The sequence below is a fragment of the Polyodon spathula genome, chromosome 15 (genome assembly GCF_017654505.1).
Source record: "Polyodon spathula isolate WHYD16114869_AA chromosome 15, ASM1765450v1, whole genome shotgun sequence".
Taxonomy (NCBI): Eukaryota; Metazoa; Chordata; class Actinopteri; order Acipenseriformes; family Polyodontidae; genus Polyodon; species Polyodon spathula.
Window position 1 is genome coordinate 31,978,631 of NC_054548.1, and position 19,485 is coordinate 31,998,115.

Here is a 19,485-nt window from a genome sequence, read left to right on the forward strand (position 1 = left end):
CTCTGCCAACATACATGTGGGCACAGAACTGTATGCACGACACATGCCTGCACTCTCGTGTATGTTGCGTATTTGTGGGAAACGTGCCAAACTGGGTAAAAGGTAGGCTGACAATCAAAAATCATAGTACAAGAGCATTATGTAAACTGTAAGTCAATATTGGTATCCTTTGTAGTTGTTGTTTAACTGTTTCCGGTTAGATGATTAAAAAAAAAAGGGGGGGGGGGGGGGGGGGGATCTGAGCAATACACACAGCCCCTGCACCACAGAGATAACACGGACACAAACAAACAAGATAGCTGCTTCCACATCCAGCACTAAAAGAGTAACAGACAATTGCCAAGGTTTTTGAGATGTAGTAGTAAAATAGACATGGATCGCATTATTGACGAGTTTGGTGATAAACGAGTGATCTGGAGATTTATCAGTATGCACGACTATGATGAGGTATCTGATAAATAAGGTTGGGACAGGGCTGGAGATGCAGTACTGATGTCCTGTTGATATGCTGTGCCGTTTTACTGTGAATAAAATTACTTTTAAACAGCTTGTGTAAAAATAAAATTGACCTGATGCTGAATAAATGGACTGCAAAGGGTTAAATGAGGAGCAATAAATAGCATTTGCTTTTTCTAAAACCAGGATATACTGTTCTGTGAAATTAGAGGTACAGTTTATTTTTGATAAATGTGAGCAGTGAATATTTCTTAAAATTGTCTTGTAGCTTTGGCAGTGACGTACCGAGCTGACGGGAAGGAGCTCGCTGTGGCCACTCTTGATGGAGAGATCTCGTTCTGGGACCCCCAGAATGCAGTGCAAACAGGCACAATAGTCGGAAGACATGACCTGCAAATGGGCAGGAAGGAAGTAGACAAAATCACTGCTAAGCAGGCAGCCAAGGGAAAGTAAGCTAACTTGTGATGTGTGTTTTCTTAAGTTATTTTCCCTATTATCTTCATCCTCCAAAGAAATGTGTTAAGTTTCCCAGAAAAAAAGGCATTATTATTTGAAGTAGAATTTTTAATTGTTTTTTTTTAAATATAGGTGGAATGAAAAAAGCAAATCTTATTCTTTGGAAAAGTTGATATTAGTGTCACAATTACCATGTGTTTTGTTTTGGTCAGGTCCTTCACATCTTTGTGTTATTCAGCTGATGGACAGTCTATCCTGGCAGGTGGTCAGTCAAAGTTTGTCTGTATTTACAATGTTAGAGAACAGATTCTCATGAAGAAATTTGAAGTTTCCTGCAATCATTCTTTGGATGCAATGGAGGTGAGTTTAAATAAATACTAAAAATCTCTGTATATATATATATATATATATATATATATATATATATATATATATATATATATATTACACACACACACACGCAGTGCCTATAGAAAGTCTACATCCCCTTGAAGTTTTTTCGCATTTTGTTGCGTCAGTGCCTCAGAGTTTAATGCATTTAAATGAGGATTTTTTCCACTTATCTACACACCATACTCCACACTGTTAAGGGGGAAAAAAGTACATATTAAAAATACAAAACTGAAGGATCATAATTGGTAAGTCTCCACCCCCCTGAGTTAATACTTGATGGAAGCACCTTTGGCAGCAATTACAGCTGTGAGTCTGTTGGAATAGGTCTCTACCAGCTTTACACACCTAGATTTGGCAATATTTGACCATTCTTTAAGTTCCTTGGGGAGCGTTGATGGACAGCAATCTTCAAGTCATTCCACAAAGTTTCGAATGGATTTAGTTCAGGGCTCTGACTGGGCCACTCAAGGACATTTACCTTTTTGCTCCTTAGGGTTGTTGTCATGCTGAAAGGTGAACTTCCATCCCAGTTTCAGCTTTCTTGCAGAGAGCAGCAGGTTTTCCTCAAGGGCTTATCTGTACTTTGCTCCATTCATTTTCCCTTCTATCCTGACAAGTGCCTCAGTCCCTGCCTATGAGAAATAGCCCCAAAACATGATTCTGCCACCATCATGCTACAGAATCTCCTGAGTGTTTTTTTGCATACTTTAAACAGGATTCAAGGTGGGCTTTCTTGAGTAATGGCTTCCTTCTCGTTACCCTACCATACAGGCCAGATTTGTGGAGTGCTTGGGATATTTTTGTCACATGCACACTTTGACCAGTCTTGGCCATAACAGTCTGTAGCTCTTGCAAAGTTGTCATTGGCCTGTTGGTAGCCTCTCTAATCAGTCTCCTTCTTGCTCGGTCATCCAGTTTGGAGGGACGGTCTGATCTAGGCAGGGTCTTTGTGGTGCCATACACCTCCCACTACTTAATAATCATCTTGACCGTGCTCCAAGGGATGTTCAAGGCCTTTTGATTTTTTTTTTTTTTATACCCATCCCCTCATCTGTGCCTTTCAACAACTTTGTCCTGACATTCTTTTGAAAGCACCTTGGTGCTCATGGTTGAGCTTTGACATGCATTACCCAGCAGTGGGAACCTACAAAACTGCTGAATTTATCCTGAAATCATGTGAATCACTACAATTTAACACAGGTGGAGGCCACTTAGCTTGGTGTGTGATTTTGAAGGTGACTGGTTACATCTAAGTTAATTTAGGATTGCTATTACAAGGGGGTGGACACTTATCCAACCAAGCTATTTCAGTTATTATTTTTAGTTAATTTTCTACAAATTTCTAGAATATTTTTTTCACTTGGAAGTAGGATGTGTAGATATAAATGAATGCATTAATGCACAAAAGGTGAACATTTTGAAAGGGGGTAAACTTTCTATAGGCACACACACACACTCAATACTGGAAGCTTCTTGCTTTATTATGTCATACATTGTAAAGTATTTTAGTTTTGATTGCTGTACTGATATTTTTAAAAGGGTTAGCTAAGGGTAAAAAATAAAGCATTGCAGCTAATTTACTTGCGACTTGGTTTCAGGTTGAAACACTTTCAAATACTGGCTTCACACCACTTAAACCAAATAATTCTCAAGGCAAAAATAACTGTTTTATATACATTTGAACTGTAAAAATCGCATTTTTTAGACTGAGGTATTGATTTCATAGTTAGCTACATAGGTCTCACATTTACAGTTTTAAAACATGATACATGGTACAGATTTAGGTTAAAGAAAGTTTTCAATGCCTATGCCTTACTGTTAGGAAATCTTTTTCCTATGCTTTCCATGGTTTCATCATATAAAATTGACCAGTTTGCAGGAACATTAGTTTAATCCTTTGGTCGTACGAATGGTAAACTAATTTTGAGATTCTGTCTTTTAAACTGTTTTCACATGTGTTTTAACCTCTTTGTGTTGCAGGAGTACCTGGACCGGAGGAAGATGACAGAGTTTGGAAGTTTGGCTCTCATTGATGAAGGTGCAGGTGATGGGGATGCAGTAACTCTTACTCTTCCAGGGGTGAGAAAAGGTAAGAAGCTCCACACACATATGCTGCGGAACTATATCAGGGGTTTACAGTGTATTTGTATGGGACGTTTGTATTTTAACAAATTAGATATGCAAGCTGGTTATGGTTTTTTATCAATTCATTCAGCTGTTTTTAAAGTCCAGTCGGTTTTGAAAAAACGAAATTAAAAGTTTTAAAACTGAAAAACCAAACTGCATTTGTTGTGGAGCCAAAGGAACAGGTACATACCATTGTACGCACGTTGTTTTTTTTAAGGGTGGGGACCAATATCAATATTTTGATATGATATAGATAATAATTTCCATATCGCGATATCGTGGGATTTAAAACAAATAAAAAAACAAATACAAATTCTGGTAGGCTTGTAGAGACATACTTTTTATTGCTAATACTGCTTAACCCTATGCCAACTACAAGGAATGACCTATAAATTGTGCATGTATCCAACAACTTTCTATTTTAACACTTGTAGTTTAATAACCATAAATCACAAATTAAAACCCAATAGATCAACAGAAAGGGTTTGAGGTTTAAAATGATATCTGTTTTGTTGGTGTGTTTTATAGATTTTATGTAAGCAACGCCTCCAAAAAATATTGAAATATGACATTAATAATATTTGACATTTTTCCAAACAATTTAGAAAAAAAGTTAGAGTAAATGGGAGCTGTGCAATTTCATGAGAATTTCAAATATTTACCCCTTTGCAGTCCATTTCTTCAGGTGCGTCAGTCCAATTTATTTTCACACGCGCTGTTTAAAATATTTTTTTTCAGAGTAAAACAGAATGGATGCAGAAGCAGCTATCTCATTTATGTCTGTGTTATCTCTGTAATGCCTGGGGCTATGATATACACCCCTTCCCCACCCCCAAAGTTTCATTCAGCTCCAGTCGGTCTCACTTCGCCATTGAAAGGTTTTCTCTGCTTTTTCCGGAGAAAAAACGACTAGAGACCTATGCTTTATGTCTTTTAGATGTCAGACAGGGTCCGACATTGGACTGGAAAGGAAAAATTGTAATGTCGGACCTGGTCCGACATAGGACTGTAGAGGGTTGATCAGAATTGAAATTGCTTGTACAGTTGAAGAGCTACATAAGGTTTTATAATGTGCTTAAAAGAGCCGAAATGGCGGGTGTAGAACTGAAAGTGAAACTGAAGAAACCTAGAAATATAATATAATCCCCTTTGTGATTAAAGTTAAATATTTGTGTAGAGGTCTCAATATGTATGCTACACAAGATGTTGAGTATGTTTATTATTATTTTTATTTATTTATTTTTAAGAAAACTTGCAAATACTGTATAGGTTAAAAAAAAAAAAAAACTACCAATAATAAACAGCTAAATAATAATAAAAGTAATGACTACAGCAAAGTACTTGCCCATCGTTTACAAACACAGAAACGCAGTACACTAATAATAAACAAATTAATCATAAAACAACACTGACACGACAAATATACTAAGTTATCTAGCTAAGAGATCAGACAGATGTCGTATTTACTTTCGCCTCCATCCAGAGAAACATTTTCAAAACATTTATAGAGGGCTATCTTAGATGTCTTTTCAGTAATTAGTTGTTTGTCTCGGTCAGCACCTGATGTGCCCTGCAGCTGCACGCATACACACAGACACAGGCCACAGCGGGGAGGAAAACATTCTGGAAGTAATTTTTTGAAAATGTGTATAAAATTAATTTTTAATAACATGAAAAAATAAAAAAAGCAACTAGTTAGACCTTGTTTTTCTCCATGGATATTGCGAAGCAAAGCACCACTAAGTTAAAGTAAGTTATTGCTTTATTTATGTAAATATCTGTTAATGTCTATATTTATATATGTTTTGATATTGCAATTGTGTTATTATATTATTCAGTGTTTTGGAAGACTTCGAAATTCTCAGTATCGAAATACGTGCACGATATCGCTATACAATTTTCATATCGTTGCCCACCCCTAGTTTTTCTTTATTTTTTTTACTTTGACAAATAAGTACGATGTATTATGCATTTAGACACAGTGAAGAAATAATAAAATAATGTATTAGGCATTAAAAGTCTAGGCATTAGACTTTTATTTATTTTCCTGGTTTCATCGTCACCGCAGTCTGCTGTAAGTGTGAAATTATCAGACAAACTACTAACACTTTCTCATTGTACAAAAAAAAGTTTTTCGTTTGTTTGGTTTTATCTTTTGTCTGTAATCATTTGGTTTGGAATTTTATATAAATTTTGGTTTCAGATTGGGGAAAATCATAAACCTCTATCTCTGTAACATGTTTAAGCTGGAGAAATCCCAAGATTGATCACATGCTGTATAGTCAACCTTTGGAAATATAACAGTAATACATAAAAAAAAAAAAAAAAAAAAAAACACCTTACTATGAATCACTCAACCCTTTCCCAGATGGAATTCTTGTCAGGTTTTTATCTTTGGTCTGGAAAGGTGGTTTGTGACTTAATTTTTTCTTTAGGTGACATGAGTTCTCGTCATTTCAAGCCAGAAATTCGTGTTACTTGCCTTCGATTCTCCCCCACTGGTAAGTTAAAAATTCAGAACCTGTGTGGAATCATGAATTTTAAAGCTTTTTGTTTCATATATGTTTAAAAAAGTATAGTGCGTTGTGCTTCATTTGTATACTCTATTAAAATGTTATAACATGTCATGTAGCAAGAACTGTATAAAGCTTAGGTACATAACCCTATGTTTCAGTCATTGCTTAAAGTATGCACTATGTGTAGAAGTTTTTTAAAGACTGGTCATGAATACTATACAGCAGTCCACTTTAAGTGATAAAAATAAAAATTGCGTTTTCCCATTAAATAATTATATTTCAGTTATATGGAGAACCCCTGGTTTTTAATTGTCCTGTTGTGTACAGGCCGGAGCTGGGCTGCCACATCCACAGAAGGCCTGCTAATTCACTCCCTGGACAGCAGGTTGGTGTTCGACCCCTTCAACCTGGACCTCGATGTCACCCCCAGTAGCGTGCGCAGGCAGATGCGGCAGCGTGAGCACACAGACGCCATCGTGCAGGCGTTCCGCCTTAATGAAAAAACCCTCATTCAGGAGGTGCTGGAGAATGTGCCATATGGCGAAAGTAAGTGCTTAATTTCCAATTTTTTACACAACACGTTAATATAATAACCAAAAATGGTCGCTCCATGGCAGACTTTCACTTAAAGATCACAGACAATTTGTTCCTTTGAAAAAAATACTGTTAACCATCCAGTAAACTAAACTTGCAATAAATCGGCTTGTTTTCCATGTGTCTGTCATCCACCATCTTAATGCAATTTCTGTTCTTCAACAAATGTAATTGAACAGTATAAAAAGAAACGACACTCCAAGTTGGCAAGACATGTTGCTGTTAAGTCTATTAATACAAGTAATATTATATATTTTAATGTCATTAGAAATAAAAACTAGCAACATTTATGGTTAATACAGCCCATTCAGCATAAGATATGTTTTAAGAAATCAAGTTTTCGAACCTTTGATACATGGATGAAAGTTTTTTCCGTCTAACTCAGTTCTGTCAATGTCTATTCCAATGATTCGCGTAGAAATGCCCAACAAATCGGGATTGGGGGGGTGTATGTTTTATCATGGGAAAACTGTAAAATGTTTTCACACGTACTTGATTTTTTTGTGAGCTTTTTATAATTTTGTTTTCTTCTGATTAAATATAACTTGATTGGGACCATAGGAGCCTAACCCATAGGGCGCAGGGGAGGCAAACTATTTAAGTGATAGAGCCCATTGATGTGGGCTCTACCATGTGGTGGATGACCGCGACTGGAGTTATACGTCCCAAGCCGTAGGCGAGGGCGCTAATGAAAATCAAGATCATCTACCACACGGTAGAGCCCGCATCGAGGGGGCTATATCGCTGTTAGAAAAGTTTTTTATTTCTTTATTTTCTCTTAAAAAAAAAAAAAAAAAAAAAAAAAAACCAATAACTTTGAAACCTTTATTTACCTTGAACTTCTGATATTTTGCCAGCTAACATTCCGCTAAGGAAAACAGTCCCTAACATAATTAGAATAGAAAAACGACATACATGTTGAGAAAACGTTGTTGTTGTTGTTGTTGTTATTATTGCTAACATATTTATTTATTGGGGTCTTATTGTATAATTTATATGGACATGTACAATTGTTGAATAGTCTGTGTAGTATTGAGTTGGACTCAATTGTTGTTGGAGGCGGGGTGTCATTCAAGCAGGCAGGGAGTGGATTGGCTGGTGCGGTAAGAACTGAAACAGGGCTGGGAGTTTGACTGGCTGGTTTTGAGGGAGGGTTTTGTTTGGATCCACCAGATGACAGAATTGTCATCACTGTTAATTGCAAATTGAGCCTTCAGTACATTGTTCTGACAGACATGACTTCGCTTGTCTCTAGACCAGCATCAGAAAGTATGTTAAGTAGCTTTTTATGTTATCAGATGTAGATTATAATGTTAAGAGAAAAAGACGGTATTTATGCGCGGATTGATTTTAAAATGTAATTCACAGTTAAGCACTTCAACGTTCCAGCGGGAATCTCTGCAAAATAGAAGCCAGCTAGATCTGGAAGCTGATTGGCTGTTCGCACTCAATCGTTTTCTAAATATGTTTTGCTCCTACTACTTTTTTTGCTCATAAGAACGTAGAGCATAGAAAAGTTTACAAACGAGAGGAGACCATTCGACCCGTCTTGTTCGTTTGGTTGTTAGTGGCTTATTGATCCCAAAATCTCATCAAGCAGCTTCTTGAAGGATCCCAGGGTGTCTGCTTCAACAACGACTATGTGTACACACTGTTATTCTGTGCTTCACTATGGTTTTGCTTGTAAACGGTTTAAAATGTAATAAAAAAAACAAAAATTATTCAGAAGACGCCAGAAGTCTGACACGAACATTGTCTTGACCTGTAGTCTGCACTACACAACAACTAATGTTAGCAGCGGTGTGAATGCAACAGACGATTTCTTAAAACGTATCAGTAACATATTTTCCATCAAACATCTTTTTTTTTTCTTTTTTATAATTCATTAAAACTCATGCATATAAAAAAAAAAAAAACTTGCAACTGTGATGGTTCATCTGAGCGAATAAAACAAAACAAAAAAAAACTTTGGTAGGATATGACAAAATGTATCCTGTACAATAAATGATGCACACAAATGCAATGGAAATGCTTTCCAAACTAATTTTATGAGCTAGTGCACACTTTTTTCAGTTGTATGGTTGTATTTACATGGTCAGTGCACATCTCCAGACAGGGCAATTAAAATATTTCCTTTTTGGTCCATCAAAACGGCATTAATCACAGGTCCCTAGTCATTTTTTTTCTCTGGAAAAAGTTGAGAAAAGCTTTCAATGGCCGAGAGAAGCCGGGGAAAAAAAAAATGGAGGCAATACACGTAGTCCCTTCCCACAGACACAACACGGACATGAACAAAAAAAACAGCTGATTCCGTATCCAGCGCTCATAGAAAATCGCAGACATTTCCCAAGCTTTCTGAGATGTTATAGTAATAAAATAATAACTTGGAGAGCATTATTGAGGAGTTTGGTGATAAACCGAGCGATCAGGAGATGATTTATCAGTGTGCGCGACTATGAAGAGATATGTGATAAATACAGCGAACAAGGAGTGGGGCAGGGCTGGAGATGCAGTACTGAGTGTCAAGTTCATATGCAGTGCCTTTTAAACCTGTTCTACTATTAATAAAATTACTTTTATACAACACTTGTAAAATAAACAGCTTGTGTGAAAATACATTAGACCAGTACAGAGCGAGTCCAGGGGGACTGGTCACGTACCACCCAAACTGCCTCCCTTAGTAGAAAAGGATGGTGGACACATTGGTGGCTACTCGGAAGGGGCCAAAGAGATACCAGTTCGCCAGAGGGATGGGCGCCTCAGTCTGGTGTAAGTCTGAAGGAGAGGGTAAGGCTGTTGGTCTTGTTAACCCTCAGGGTAGTAACATTCAAAACTAATAGTCCAGACAATGGTACATTTTATTTAATTGTCATCAGGAGTGACATATTAAACCAGAATGGCCACTAAGAGAACAAACAACTCATTTTTGCTGTGTGCTGAGACCCACACAGACAGGCATGGGAAGGGGGTGGGGCAAGAGCAGAGTGACTGTAGATATTGAAGGGAGACCATTGTGTGCATTACTAGACACCAGTAGTACACAGACACTAGTGAGTACCAAGGGAATGGTGTAATGGAGATTCAGTGTTACATATACAATGTGTGCGTGGGGAAGAAAAAGAATATCCCACTGCAGACTTGTACCTTGGTGTACGTGGACAGATGTTTCTGGTGACAGTGGGGTTTAGTAGAGGAATTGCCTTGCCCTGTAATTCTGGGCCAGGCCTGGACCTGCCAATCCTAGCAGACCTTCAACAAAATTAGGCCTGTAATGTGACCATGACCAAGGCTCAGACTAAGCGACAGGCCCAGGAGCCAGACTCCTTTGATTAATTACCATTTAGAAATGAGGAAATAGAGGGGGGTACAGTTAAGAGAAGGAAATTTAAACACCACAGACAGCTAGAGCGGTTTCAGGGAACTATGTTGAAAGGTACTCAGGAGATAGGCAGGAACCCAGAATTAATCTCTGACAGGGTGGGAAGTCCTTGGCAATATTGCTAAATTGCAAGGTGAACCTTTTTTTTTTTTTGATTTGTGAGGAATTGTGTGAAATAGAGGGGGTAGTACAGTGAAAAATAACTAGTCTGGTACATTAGGGGAAGTATGTTATGAAGCCAGGGATATTGTATTGTAGGACTTATACATGGGAAAATACTTGCTTTGGGGCATACTGTGCCATGGGCTGGACATTTGGTAAGAACTAAGTCATTTGCAAAATCCTCTATACCAGTTGGTAGACTGGAAAATTTGATACCTTCTGAAGGAGGACTACACTGCCTCCATGTGCAAACGTGCGCATCAAGTGCAAAGAAGAGCGACCAGAATTATTCTGGCTTTAAAAGACATGTCATATGCAGACAGGCTAAAAGAATTGAATCTGTTCAGTCTTGAACAAAGAAGACTACGCGGCGACCAAATTCAAGCATTCAAAATTCTAAAAGGTATTGACAATGTCGACCCAAGGGACTTTTTCGACCTGAAAAAAGAAACAAGGACCAGGGGTCACAAATGGAAATTAGACAAAGGGGCATTCAGAACAGAAAATAGGAGGCACTTTTTTACACAGAGAATCGTGAGGGTCTGGAATCAACTCCCCAGTAATGTTGTTGAAGCTGACACCCTGGGATCCTTCAAGAAGCTGCTTGACGAGATTCTGGGAACAATAAGCTACTAACAACCAAACGAGCAAGATGGGCCGAATGGCCTCCTCTCGTTTGTAAACTTTCTTATGTTCTATCAAATTCTTGTGGCCAAATATCAACATAAACTATGGAGCCAGGTGTCTGCTGCCCTACAGAGACCTACCCCAGAGAACATCGAACTGGCTATGCAGCTTGCGGAAGATTGGAAAAATACTGCAAAGATTCAGCTGCAAGCGTCATGTGATGCATTGACAACAATGCTAGGGCTGTAGCAGACAGGTTCTGCAGATGAAGACAACTTCCTTCACTCCCAACACAGTCAAAAATTACGAATTTATAATTTCAAGGGGACTTTCTATTTGGCACTGATCTTAAAGATTCTATGACACAGGTGAACTAGGCAAAGCAGGCTATCAGATCCTGCTCAACCACAAGCAGAGATATACCCCCTAATATGGTGTATTTTAATAGGCAAAGGTCAGAGCAGGTTCCAAAGTGGACAAGGCTCCAGGCCATATGGATCCTTTTCTGGTCAGTAGGGGAAGAATTTAAAATTTTTGAAAATAAAATCAAACCCCTGGGTCCTTGGGCTCATACAACACAGCTACAAGGTACCGTTCCGGTCTGAACCACCAGCAACAGGCATTTGGACACGACTGGACTGGGCAGGTCCACAAAGGGGTCTGTCTACAGGAGGATATAAGATCCATGCTCCTTTTCCTCGTCATAGAACTGGTCTTCTCATCTTTAGAGACAGGGACGTTACTCCAGGTATTTCTTAATACACAAAAAGAACGGGAAGTTCAGACCAATTTTAGACCTCAGAGGTCTGAACAAAATGGATCAAAATGGTACCTTTTGGACATTTTCATCAAGGCAGTTCAACCCGGTGGATGATTTCTTAGACCTCAAGGATGCCTATTTTCATCTTCCCATACATAAGGATTCCAAAAAATATCTTCAGTTTGCTATCAGGTTTGCATCCCTTCGAGATCTCCACAGCCTCCAGAGTGTTCACCAAGGTGATGGTACAAGTAGCATCACATCTACGAAGCAGGGGCATCCACGTTTACCATTACATCGACGTCTGGTTGATACGAGTGTAACGGCTTTGACTCATTTTGGGTGCCAGGTAGGTTGTAACCCTACCAAAGATAAGAATAAAAAAGAATAAACAAGAAAAATACCAATTTTACAAAGTCGTTACCAGGACACAGATACTGAAGCTAAAACAAAATCAAAAGCTTCTGAGTTGCACCCTGTGCTAGATAGCTTCAGAGTTGAATATCAAAACATGTTTAGACAGAAAATGCTCATAGAAAGAGAGTTTGAGAGAATATCAGCATATGCATAAATGTAAACAATAGCAATATATTTTATCATCAATTTGCAAAAAAAACAAAAATAAATATTTAGTGACCAAGCTTTAAGTCCCTTTTCAGTCCTTAATGTCCATTATAAACACAGCCGCACACAAAACAAAATTACACATTTATATAGTCAGTCTTTAAAAATGTACTCCCTCTGTGTGCTTTGTTTTTGGTCCCTTTTAAACCCTCTGTAAGTGCCTTCTTTCACTGAATATTTTTTAAATTGATCTATTAAACCATTTTTGCAATTTTGTTTTAGATTTAGATTTGTCCACTTTAGGGATGTAATTGTTTTGTGGCTCTAGTACAACATTAAAAAAAAAAAAAAAAAAACAACCACCCCTTTTCCTGTGGATGTTTTCTCTATTTTACTCCAATCTACTTCTGTTAGTATCTGCTCATACCTTCATAGTTTGAAATGTAAAAAAAATTCTAAAATTGTAAAACTTGGCTTTAGTCATTACTTTTTGGGTTTTAAAAATCACTTCAAATGAGACCATGTTGTGGTCTGAGTTTGCAAATGGCTCTATCCTCATGTTATTCTCTCTTCGTTATTTGAAAAGACTAAATCAAGGCATGCCTCCCCTCTAGTCAGTGCCTTGACAAGTTGTGTTAAGAAGCAGTCATTTGTCATTTCCACCATTTCAATTTCGTCCGTCGTGCTCCCCACCAGGTTTTCCCATTTTACAGTGCCTATAGAAAGTCTACACCCCCTTGAACTTTTTTCACATTTTGTTGCGTTAGTGCCTCAGAGTTTCATGCATTTAAATGAGGATTTTTTTCCGCTTATCTACACATCACATTCCAAGGTGTCAATCTCCCGAGTTAATTAAGTGATTAATTGGGAGATGGTCACCAGTATATATCCCCGTCTTACGTCGAGGAGGTGTGAACCCTGCAGCTCTCCGCCATCACTCTGGGTGGGGTGTCGAGAGGCGGACTCTCTCTCCTCTTTTGATGGCGAAGAGGTTTTCCGAGTCAAGGCTCAGTTGATGGCAACTACGAACTGTAACCCAGACTGTTTGTATTTTTTGTGTTTGTGATTATTTTGTTTACATCTTTTGTTTGTGCTCTGTGAGCAAGTGTGTTTTTTTGTTTAAATATTTTATTTATTTTTGTGTTCAAAGTAATACGGTGCACTCCGCATCTTTGAACTGCAGAACCTTGCTGCTTTGTTATTCTTCCTGCATCTGGCCTGATGTCACCACTCGCCGTCATCCTGTCACAGCATGTAATTTTGTTTTTTTGTTTGTTTTTTTTTAATTTGCCATTAACAATGTTTGATAAGAGCAATTGACTCAAAAGAAAACCTAAGCTTTGAACTCTGTCACGTGATGAGGGGCTTAACTTCAGGTGATCATATTTCCTGCTAGGAGTACTGAGTAATATGCGGGTAAACACCGGGCTGCGTGTAACGATTGAAATTAATATTTTCATGAGTACAGTATAGTGGGTCATTTTTGTAAAACTATATTATCTGGCTGAAGAGTCAGGAACAAACCCCAATTTATAACATTTTTCCTATGGAAAAATGCGCTTCAACTTACAACACAACTTTCAGGAACCAATTGTGTCATAAGTGCAAGGACTGCTTGTATTTATTTATTTATTTATTTATTTGTTTATTTTGTGATAGCGATACCCAACTTCACAGTCACAGAGCCCCTTGCAAGGAAGGGTGTTAGAATACAGAGACACAACTCTTTCAGGACCTGGGCCTGTTGGTAAACAGGGAGAAATCCTTGCTATTCCCAGCACAGTCTGGTTTTCCTGGGCGCCCAATTCACATGATCTCAGGAAGGTTGTCTCTCGCAGGGAAGAGTGAAATCAACATTTAGCAATTGGGGAGTCATTTCAACGTGGAAGCCAGGAGGCACGCTCCTATCATCAAATTCTGGGGCACATGGCAGCAGCAATTTCTCTGGTAAGAGATGCAAAACTACACGAGACACACACAACGGTGTCTCCTTTCTTCATGGAGCCCAACTCTTCCAGACTTGTCGAATCAACAGAAGCAAGATGGTGGCAATTCTCGCCTCAAGTGATAGGGGAGCTACAGCAATCTCAACGACCTCCAACACTCAACCTGTATACAGACGCCTCCCTACTGTGGTGGGGAGCACACGTAACAGAAGCACAAGTCCAGGGAACCTGTTCCCCAAGACACACCTCCATATTAACCAGCTGGAGCTGTTTTGCCACAACAGAGAATACCCAGTCTCATTCTAATAGCTCCTTAATGGGTTCTTGTTCTCAGAAATACTAGAGGTAGCAGAAGCGGGGCTAGTGCACTTACCTGTGACCTGCGATCTGCTGTCTCGAAACAGAGGGAGGATGCATCACCATAATCCTGCATGGCTAATACTAGCTGCTTGGAGGTTGAACAGCAACAATTACTAGAGAAGATGCTATCTGAACAAGTAGTCAATATCTTACTGGTTTCAAAAGAAACATCTACATTTCAAGCCTATACAGGGAAATGGAAGGAATTCGTTCTTTAGTTCAATTCAAAAAATCTTTGTACCACACAGATATAAAGCTACCAACATTTTTCTTACCTGGGCCATTTATTCCACAAGGGTCTGGCATTGTCATCCTTAAAGGTGCATATTGCTGCAATGTCTAGTATTTTACCGGGGTGGGAAGATCACCCGGTAGGTTCTCATCCTGCGGTGTCCAGATTTCGTAGGGGGGTTAACCACTTAAGGCCCCCAAAGAAACATATTTTTCCACAGTGGAACTTCAGTCTAGTACTGAATAGACTCATGGGACCATCATTTGAACCCATGGCAACATGTACCAGAAATTCTTGACATGCAAGACCGCATCTTGGTAGCAGTAACATCAACAAGAAGGACTGGTGAGCTACAAGCACTGGCCATTGATACTATTTCTAGATTTTCAGGGACAAGATTGTCTGCAGACCTGATCCTCAATTTCTACCAAAGGTGGTAACACACTTCCATCTAGATCAAATTATAACTTTTATTGATTTTTTTGCCAGAACCTCACCAACCAAAATCAGAGACCAGATAGCACTTAATTGTTGTCCAAAGAGCACTGAATTTCTATATTCATAGGGCTATAAAAAAAAACTAGCAAGCTCAAGGCAAACCTGTCCCTAAAAGGACAATCTCTAGGTCGATTACATGTTGCATTGAGTTTTGTTATAATCTGGACAAGAAACCGTCTCCAGGACTTGTAAAAGCCTACTCAATGAGAGGGGTAGCTACTACATGGGCACAACTAAAATCTGTTCCAATTCAAGACATTTGCAATCCAACTACTTGGGCCTCTTCAGAGACCTTCATAAAACGTTATAACTTAAATGTGTCGTCTTCTCAGCCAACCTTTGCTCACTCTGTGTTATCTGTGGCTTCGGGCACTAATATCTAACCTACCACCCTTTGTCACTTCCTATGGTAGAGATCACTCGGTGTGTCGACCTCACGAGGTATGTTGAGTTTAGTTTGAAAATTTGGACATTGATACTCCAGGAAGGGGGGCTTTATGGAGAGGGGACAGTAACTGGCACCAAAAAAAGGATTATATCAAGAATCTCTGGGAAAGAGATCGCCGCTTCTCCTGACCCAAGCAACATGGAGACTGGGAGTTCACTTGGTTTGTGGAGTTCATCATTCTACGAAGAAACCATATTACAGGTAATCTTCATCTTATCGGGAGGTGCCTCAAGCCCACCAAGTTCTCGTCTTTTTAACTGCTCTACGGACGTCAGGTGAGAGGAATGCGGGACATCCTTAAAGACACTTGGAAGGCCACAGGAAAAATTAAATGTGGTTGCCTGTGTCTTTAGAATATGAGACACTGGAGGAGGTGTCCGCACTAGCTCATGACAACTCGGGAAAGGCCCAACGTTTGAGGAGCTGGCACACCTGAAATTCTTGGAAGTTTGCACCCATAACAGACTGAAAGTAACCAGGGAGATAGAAGAGGGTTGAAACAACTGGGTTCAGATAGGTAGAGAGGGGAGAAAGAAACCGTCAAATACAACTACCAAAACGAAACTGTGCTGGCCAGGCAGCAAAAAAAAGGGAGGTAATGAACTCATGTAAGATAGCCATTAAATGTATATCTAAATGCTAGTTGTCTCAAAAACAAAATTTTAGAACTTAAAGCTACTGTACTAACAATTAAATAAAATGTGATAGGTGTTGTAGAAACTTAGCTATCCGAATGGGATATAGACGAGTATAATATTAGTGGGTATACACTATATAGGAAAGACAGACAGGACAGAAGAGGCACAGGTTTTAAATCTGGAAGAAAAAACAACACCAAATCAGTATGGGCCAAATTCAGATAATGAGCAAAATATTCTGTTGTACAATTGCATTAGAAATGCATGAGAAGTCATACTATGAGGGATTTCAACTTCCCCCATATAAAATGGGAAAACTCGATGGGGAGCCGAAAACAGAGGTCAGAGAACTATTGGCAAACTCCCATCACAGCATGGTCTCATTTTAAGTATTTTTTAAAACCCAAAAAGTAACAACTTAAGCTAAGGTTGACAATTTTAAAAAGGCAAACTATGATGGAATGAAACAGAGTAACAGAGTAAAATAGTAAAAACATCCACAGAAAAAGGATGGCTATCTTCAAAAATGTAGTACTTGAGGCGCAAAACAAATGTACATTCCAAAAGTAGACATATTTTAATCTAAAACAAAATGGTATAACCCTTTGCGGTCCTATGTTGGACCAGGTCCGACATTACAATTTTCCCTTTCCACTCCGATGTCGGACCCTGTCCAAAATCATCAAAAAGACGTAAAGCACAGGTCTCTAGTCGTTGTTCTCTGGAAAAAGTCGGAAACCTTTCAATGGCCGAGTGAGATAAATAGCAGCTGAATGAAGCCGAAAAAAGGGCATATCTGAGCAATACAGGTAGCTCCATGCACCACAGAGATAACACAGACACAAACAAAGTTGACAGCAGCTTCCACATCCAGTGCTCAAAGAATATCAGACATTTGCAGAGCTTTTTAAGAACATAAGAACATAAGAACACAAATGAGAGGAGGCCATTCGGCCCATCTTGCTTGTTTGGTTGTTAGTAGCTTACTGATCCCAGAATCTCATCAAGCAGCTTCTTGAAGGATCCCAGGGTGTCAGCTTCAACAACATTACTGGGGAGTTGATTCCAGACCCTCACAATTCTCTGTGTAAAAAAGTGTCTCCTATTTTCTCTTCTGAATGCCCCTTTGTCTAATCTCCATTTGTGACCCCTGGTCCTTGTTTCTTTTTTCAGGCTGAAAAAGTCCCTTGGGTCGACACTGAACTGAAGACTGAACAGATTCAGTTCTTTTAGCCTGTCTGCATATGACATGCCTTTTAAGCCTGGAATAATTCTGGTCACTCTTCTTTGCACTCTTTCTAGAGCAGCAATATCTTTTTTTATAGCAAGGTGACCACAACTGCACACAATATTTAAGATGAGTTCTTACTAGTGCATTGTACAGTTTTAACATTACTTCCCTTGATTTAAATTCAACACTTTTCACAATGTATCCGAGCATCTTGTTAGCCTTTTTTATAGCTTCCCCACATTGTCTAGATGAAGACATTTCTGAGTCAACAGATAGATTCCTTCTCCAATTTCATTATCTCCCATATGATATTTATAATGTACATTTTTATTTCTTGCGTGCAGTACCTTACACTTTTCTCTATTAAATGTAATTTGCCATGTGTCTGCCCAGTTCTGAATCTTGTCTAGATCATTTTGAATGACCTTTGCTGCTGCAACAGTGTTTGCCACTACTCCTACTTTTGTGTCGTCTGCAAATTTAACAAGTTTGCTTACTATACCAGAATCTAAATCATTAATGTAGATTAGGAATAGCAGAGGACCTAATACTGATCCCTGTGGTACACCACTGGTTACCACACTCCATTCTGAGGTTTCTCCTGTAATCAGTACTTTCTGTTTTCTACATGTTAACCACTCCCTAATCCATGTACATGTGTTTCCTTGAATCCCTACCACGTTCAGTTTGAGAATTAATCTTTTGTGCGGGACTTTGTCAAAAGCTTTCTGGAAATCTAAATAAACCATGTCATACGCTTTGCAATTGTCCATTATCGATGTTGCATCCTCAAAAAAAGCAAGCAAGTTAGTTAGACACGCTCTCCCTTTCCTAAAACCATGTTGACTGTCTCCCAGGACCCTGTTACCATATAAGTAATTTTCCATTTTGGATCTTATTATAGTTTCCATAAGTTTGCATATAATAGAAGTCAGGCTTACTGGTCTGTAGTTACCTGGTTCAGTTTTGTTTCCCTTTTTGTGGATCGGTATTACGTTTGCAATTTTCCAGTCTGTTGGTACCACCCCTGTGTCAAGAGACTGCTGCATGATCTTGGTTAGCGGTTTGTAAATTACTTCTTTCATTTCTTTGAGTACTACTGGGAGGCTCTCATCCGGCCCAGGGGATTTGTTTATTTTAAGAGCTCCTAGTCCCTTTAACACTTCTGCCTCAGTTATGTTAAAGTTATTTAAAACTGGATAGGAACTGGATGACATGTGGGGCATGTTGTCAGTATCTTCCCTTGTAAAAACTTGTGAAAAGTAATCATTTAATATATTTGCTATTTTTTTTTCTACATCTATGATTTTGCCATTTGTATCTCTTAAACATTTAATCTCCTCTTTGAATGTTCTCTTGCTGTTGTAATATTGGAAAAACATTTTGGAATTGGTTTTAGCTCCCTTAGCAATGTTCATTTCTATTTCTCTCTTGGCCTTTCTAACTTCCTTTTTGACTTGCTTTTGCAGTTCTGTGTACTCTTTCTGCGTACTTTCTTTTTGGTCCTTTTTTAATGCTCTATAAAGTGCCTTTTTTCGCTGAATATTTTTTTTAATTGATCTATTAAACCATTTTGGCAATTTAGTTTTACATTTAGATTTGTCTACTTTAGGGATATAATTGTTTTGCGCCTCTAGTACTACATTTTTGAAGAACAACCATCCTTCTTCTGTGGGTGTTTTCTCTATTTTACTCCAATCTACTTCTGTTAGTCTCTGTTTCATACCTTCATAGTTTGCTTTTCTAAAATTGTAAACCTTAGCTTTAGTCTTTACTTTTGGGGTTTTAAAAAACATTTCAAATGAGACCATGTTGTGGTCTGAGTTTGCCAGTGGTTCTCTGACCTCTGTTTTAGTTATTCTGTCTTCGTTATTTGAAAAAACTAAATCAAGGCATGCCTCCCCTCTAGTCGGTGCCTTGACAAATTGTGTTAGGAAGCAGTCATTTGTCATTTCCACGATTTCAATTTCATCCTTCGTGCTACCCACCGGGTTTTCCCATTTTATATGGGGGAAGTTGAAATCCCCCATTAGTATGGCTTCTCCTTTGCTACACGCATTTCTAATGTAATTGTATAACAGATTATTTTGCTCACCGT

At 38.6% G+C, this 19,485-nt stretch overlaps 1 protein-coding gene across 2 annotated transcripts in view; it reads left to right on the plus strand.

Moving 5' to 3' along the window:
* LOC121327813 (periodic tryptophan protein 2 homolog) overlaps nucleotides 1–19,485 on the plus strand; it is a 107,775-nt gene that overhangs the window by 73,503 nt on the left and 14,787 nt on the right. For both annotated transcript variants that reach the window (XM_041272021.1, XM_041272023.1), the window contains 5 exons: nucleotides 725–905; nucleotides 1,125–1,272; nucleotides 3,286–3,394; nucleotides 5,868–5,933; nucleotides 6,276–6,494. In XM_041272021.1, coding sequence (XP_041127955.1) covers nucleotides 725–905; nucleotides 1,125–1,272; nucleotides 3,286–3,394; nucleotides 5,868–5,933; nucleotides 6,276–6,494 — 723 coding nt within the window. The remainder of the gene's footprint in view (nucleotides 1–724; nucleotides 906–1,124; nucleotides 1,273–3,285; nucleotides 3,395–5,867; nucleotides 5,934–6,275; nucleotides 6,495–19,485) is intronic.